The sequence below is a fragment of the Rhamphochromis longiceps genome, linkage group LG9 (genome assembly GCF_057381845.1).
Source record: "Rhamphochromis longiceps isolate RC_006_pf linkage group LG9, R_longiceps_female_GT1.1, whole genome shotgun sequence".
NCBI classification, from domain to species: Eukaryota; Metazoa; Chordata; class Actinopteri; order Cichliformes; family Cichlidae; genus Rhamphochromis; species Rhamphochromis longiceps.
The window spans coordinates 29,968,985-29,974,213 of NC_140565.1; the positions used below are offsets into that span (position 1 = coordinate 29,968,985).

At 40.4% G+C, this 5,229-nt stretch overlaps 1 protein-coding gene across 1 annotated transcript; it reads right to left on the reverse strand.

Moving 5' to 3' along the window:
• Positions 1 to 2,368: 2,368 nt before the first annotated feature.
• Positions 2,369 to 4,898, reverse strand: LOC146662512 (uncharacterized). Its single transcript, XM_085417836.1, has 3 exons — positions 3,734 to 4,898; positions 3,466 to 3,581; positions 2,369 to 3,208 (listed from the first exon to the last, which is right to left on the reverse strand). Exons 1-3 carry the CDS (start codon positions 3,888 to 3,890, stop codon positions 2,816 to 2,818), a joined length of 666 nt encoding a protein of 221 aa, XP_085273962.1. The 5' UTR covers positions 3,891 to 4,898; the 3' UTR covers positions 2,369 to 2,815.
• Positions 4,899 to 5,229: the final 331 nt, after the last annotated feature.

Below are 5,229 nucleotides of genomic sequence, written 5' to 3' on the forward strand. Positions count from 1 at the left end.
TTGCTTACTCATACGGGGTAGCTCTCTTGCTTCTATCAGAGGTGTTGCTTTAATGAATGAACTACATGAGACCTCCGAGTCTTAGAACAGCTTTAAATTGCTAAAATCAAACATTTTCCTTTGCAGGGAAAATGACATTTGCTTTCAACTTGTTTTCCATCTGGTGACTGATATCTTTTCCTTAAATGGCCTTGGGCTATTTTTTGTACCCTTCTTTTCAATCACAAAATGCTGACTACCACACAGCTTGCAGCAGTGATTTCCTACTACTCTTTTCCACACCTGCATCCCGTTGCTGTAACATTCACTGTATGTTGGTTCATGGTCCTTTCCCTCTTTCTCAGGACCAAACATAAGCTAGCAAACAAGGACAGAGATACACAAAAGTTTTCAAATTCCCAAACTTTTCATGCTTTCATTTAGACAAACACACAAAGGCTCCTGATAGGGCTGCATCTCAGACTTCGATACCTCTTTACTACTTTACTTCATACATACAAGATGTATATAAATACTATCAAAGACTTACACTTCTCTTTCCACATACATGGCTCACTTGGCTTTTGTAGCTGCATGTGTCTATGTAAACATCTAATTTACCTGGTACATGATGATCTTAGACAGCCTCCTGCACCCTGCCTTGATTCACAGGAATTATTCATATTGTATGAATTCGTTTGGTGATTATTATGGAAATGAGCGGGTTGAGAAGACAGTTGGAAGACAAAAGAAAATCCCAGATAAAGCGCTCAGGACAGACCGTATTAATATCAAACACTGCTACCTGCAGAGATGAAGTTATTAATTATGATATCATGTTTTATGTAAAAATGTAAGAATTGTTTTGCTGTTATTGTCACCTTTCCAAAAAGCTGATACAAAACTAACTTCATATTGTGTCACAGGCCTAAATGCATTTTTCCCCCCTGATTTTGACTAAAAAAACAAAACAAAACAGACCATAAAATGTTTAAAAATGATCAGATTTCATGAGCAGGTAGTCAAAACATATTGCTGTCAATCCAAAATGTTTGTTTATTAACTCTGTTCTAATTCTCACACACATTTACAATTCAGTTTGATTTCAAGCCAATTTTATTTATATAGCGCCAAATCACAACATCAGTCACCTCAAGATGCTTTGTAATATAGACTATGTGCACGTTAGCATGTTGTCCATAGACAGACTGAGTCCACTCTGAGAGTAAGTTCATAACCAAGTAGTTTAAAAGCATACACAGATACACACACCTTATGAAGGGATATTTGTGGTGAATGATGTCAAAGGTAATTCTCAGTTGAAATGTTTTTAGTAAAATAAATGCCACAAAGTATACAGTGTAAAATTAGTGTCTGATGTAACTAATACTGTTTAGATCTTTATCACTTTCCCTTTGTCTGCTTTTGGTACGGTTTCCTACAGCTTGGAACAGAGTCAGAGGACATAGGCGCAACAGAGGAGGGAGATGAGGATCAGTCCACTATGGGAATTGAAGAAGATGTCCTTATGTCTTCAAACACCACTAGCCCAGTTTCAGTGAGCCAGGAAGAGGAAAACACCTCAAACAGTCCACCAATCTCAGAGTCCACAGGTCGGCTTGTTAAAAGACCTAGAGTGCAAAAACATGCACCAAAATCAACAGAGCACAGCACTGAGATGACCAAACTTTCCCTGCTTCAGCAGGTCCAGCAAACGCTATCAGCATCTAATGCAGATTCTGAGGAGCTGTTTGGCCAACAAGTAGCCTCAGAGTTGAGAAACATAAAGGACAGAGCTCTACAGAGCTGCGACTCAAGAGAAACATCATGAACACGATTTATGACACGCAGGAGGCTGAGCAGGGAGGCCACCATTCTCAATTTGCAGGTTCGCAGGTTAGGCCACCTTGGTATCCCACCCAACCTCATCAGGTCCAGCCCCCCCCAGACTGCCAGGCCCCATCAACCCAGCCAATGTCCTTTCTGAAAATGCTCAACTCTGAGTAACTTAAATAATACATTTCAAACAGTTATATCTAAGAATATTTTTGAGTTTACTAGTTCAACTTTACTAGTTCCTGCTGTAAACACAGTCCATTGAAATTACAGCTTCATTCAAATGTTTTAAATGTTCCAACAGTTAATTCAAATTGTACATTAGAATTTTCTTGGTGACACTATTACTATGTGTCTTTCGTACCTCAATTTTGTGGAGTGTTGCAGAACTATTTGCACAATTTGATGGAAGATATTTTTGTATTTATGTAATAAAGCAAACCATTTTTGCAATTTCCCAGAGGTAGATTTATTGTTGTCAGTATTTACAAAGGGATTTTTTTTTTATTTAGTAAATTTTGGAAAGTAAACAAGGCAATTTAAACAAAAAAACAAACAAACAAAAAAAACCTTCTGTCTTCCTACACCATGTCTTCTTGCCATGAAACACTCCCTCCAGGTGAGACAAAGTACTCGCAAAGGACATCTCGTTGTTTCTTTGCTTCCACTGAGGGGTTCCGTGCAAGGCCCATTGAAACTGACTGAAGCTCTCCCTCCCTTCTCCATGCACCTTCGACCAGCTGGTGGTTGGCATCCTCAGAATCCACATAGCCAGGTGGTACATAGGCGTCAGATCTGTGGTCCCGGAGATAGTTGTGCAGACAAAGACACGCAAAGATAATGGTGACAACCTTGTCTGGGTCCAGGCAAATTGTTGTTCTGAACACTCTGAAGCGATTCACCAAAATTCCGAAAGCGTTCTCCACAACGCGACGTGCTCTGGACAGACGGTAGTTGTATATTCTCTGATCGGTGTTAAGGTTTCGAAATGGATATGGTTTCATGAGATCTGGTCGGAGGGGATACAGTAAGCATCATCTCCAATTAGCATGTGTGGCATTATAGCATCAGTGCCTGGCAGGGTATCAGCAGGGGGAAAGTTCAGCGTGCCTGTGTCCCTTGCTTCTTTCAGGTCTGAATGGGCAAACACTCCTGCATCAGAGACCCTACCTTGTGTCCCTGCGCTTGCATACACAAACTTGTAATTGGCATCAACAACAGCCATAAGAATGATGGAAAACCTGGACTTGTAGTTAAAATACATGCTGCCACTCTTGGGAGGGGGTTGGATGAAGATGTGTTTACCATCTATAGCTCCCAGGCAGTGTGGAAATTGCCACTTGTTTGCAAAGTCTCTGGCAATGGCCTTCCACTCAGACTCGGTTGATGGTGTCTGTGAAAGACAAGTAGAAAGTGATACAGCAAAAGAATATCTGGTGAATTCATGATTTCCTTTCTTAACCACACATTCAAGGCACTGTCACACTATGAGTTCACTTTACTTTTTTATATACACGTGTAACAAAGACTGAACAAATACATTTGTGACTCAGAATTGTTTTTGGTGAAAACTTGCTGTATTAACTGACAATGTGCAAGTCAATCTTTCAATAGTGTGAGCATGGGTAATGTATTTTCTGTCAAAATTACCTTCAAGTAATCTTCATGCAGTGCACAGGTAAGAGCTGTGCATGTTTCCATGACAATCCTGCTCAGTGTGGTGCTTCCAATCCTATACTGGAAACTTAATGAGTTGAAGGTTTCACCTGTCAAATAGAACAAAGTGTCTTAAATAGTGTCAGGTGGATAGTGGACATGGATGCAGCTTCGTAGAGTGACAGATTTTAGGTGACAGATGTAGAATATAATGCAGTAGTAGCAGCTTATGTAGTATGAATTTTCATGTCCACACACTTGCCTGTTGCCAAAAATCGTTGGGTAACTGAAAGCCTTTCCCTGGGGCTGATGGCCTTCCTGAGGTGTGTATCCTTCTTGATGATAGCAGGACTAACCCTCTCCAGTAGATAGTTAAAGTCCTCTGCAGACATTCTGAGAAGGTCCCGAAAACCCCTCATATCATCTACCTGTTTACACAGAACAAAGTCAAAGTCAAGAACACACACAATAACAAAGCGACATAATAGTGGTTGAATGTTATTGATAATTAAAGAGTCGGACTGATATTTAACCAATGTTGTATAAAGATGTCCTAAAAATCACTTTGGTAGATGTTCAAGTCATTCACTAGAATGCTACTCAAGTAAAATGTAAAAGTACTGTAGTTAATGGCCAGTAATCCAATTAAATAAAATACTAATAGGCTAAAATTAAATGTTGCCTACTGAAAGTAGAAGCATCAGATGTCTTCAAACATTTACCCATCATCATGCAGATAAAGTCCTGTAGGTAAGTGCAATTTAGCTGTTGCTGCTTACCTCCAGTTCTCGTTGTAGAATTGACAGACCGTACTGCCCACGTTTTCCTAGCCATTTCCTTGTCCATACACGCAGTCGCTTTTTATTTTTAGATCTTTCTGCACACAGAATGGCACACATTGCTAAGGCAGTGCGTTTCTCTTTGGTGAGCATTTTCAAATTTCCCGGATTACAGTCTCCCCAGTTCCGGATTCTTCTTCTTCTTATTGTTTATTGGCGGTTGACTTCCGGGTTTTTCTTCCGGAAACAACAACACAACGTGTTGTGCATGTACGCACAGTGTGAGCACTCAGGTCGCATCAGAGCATCGGGCCGTATAGTGTGAGACCCTGCACCGTGACCTATGAACTTCTAACCCCTGCGAGTCAATCGTACAGTTTGAGCAGGAGCTGAATCGCGCGACTGAAAAAAATCGCACAGTGTCTGCCCAGCATTAGACAAGTTAGACATCCAGTCACACCTGGGAAAGGTCCCCTACCCCAACTCCAGGTAAGTGGTAAAGAAAATGCCTCTTTGAATGGACGGATGGATGTCCACTGATGGTGAGTTTTTTATTTTTATTTTTAAAGGGAGAACAGCATGTATTCAGAGACTAATGCTTCTCCAAAAGATCACTTCACCTATTTTATATAATAAAAAGTATCTTCGGGTTTTGTAACACAGTAGAAATCTTTTGAGGTGAATTAAAAATCCTGCAATATAGCATATGAGGAGGGAGGAGGTCAGGGTAGCTGGAGGACGAACAAAAGCTTTAGCACTTTAAACCCACAGTTAATGGTGCGTATATTGTACTTGAGGTAAGTTGTTTCTTCACACCAGTGGTCACTTTTTCAGTGGACAATGAACTAGACCTTTCTGCCAAAGTCTTGTGTTTTCATTGCAAACTTAGTCCAATTTGTTCCAGTCATGTAGGCTCCTTTCAAGACCTAAATGGTAAATGGGCTGCATTCATGTTGTGCTTTTATTCAGCGTTCTCTTC

Excerpts from the sequence above, each read along its gene's own strand:
- LOC146662512 (XM_085417836.1), bottom strand. The coding sequence starts at position 3,890 with ATGAGGGGTTTTCGGGACCTTCTCAGAATGTCTGCAGAGGACTTTAAC. Across the intron at positions 3,582-3,733 it reads CCAACGATTTTTGGCAACAG|GTGAAACCTTCAACTCATTA; the intron begins GCAAGTGTGTGG and ends TCTATTTGACAG. Across the intron at positions 3,209-3,465 it reads TGCATGAAGATTACTTGAAG|ACACCATCAACCGAGTCTGA; the intron begins GTAATTTTGACA and ends TGTCTTTCACAG.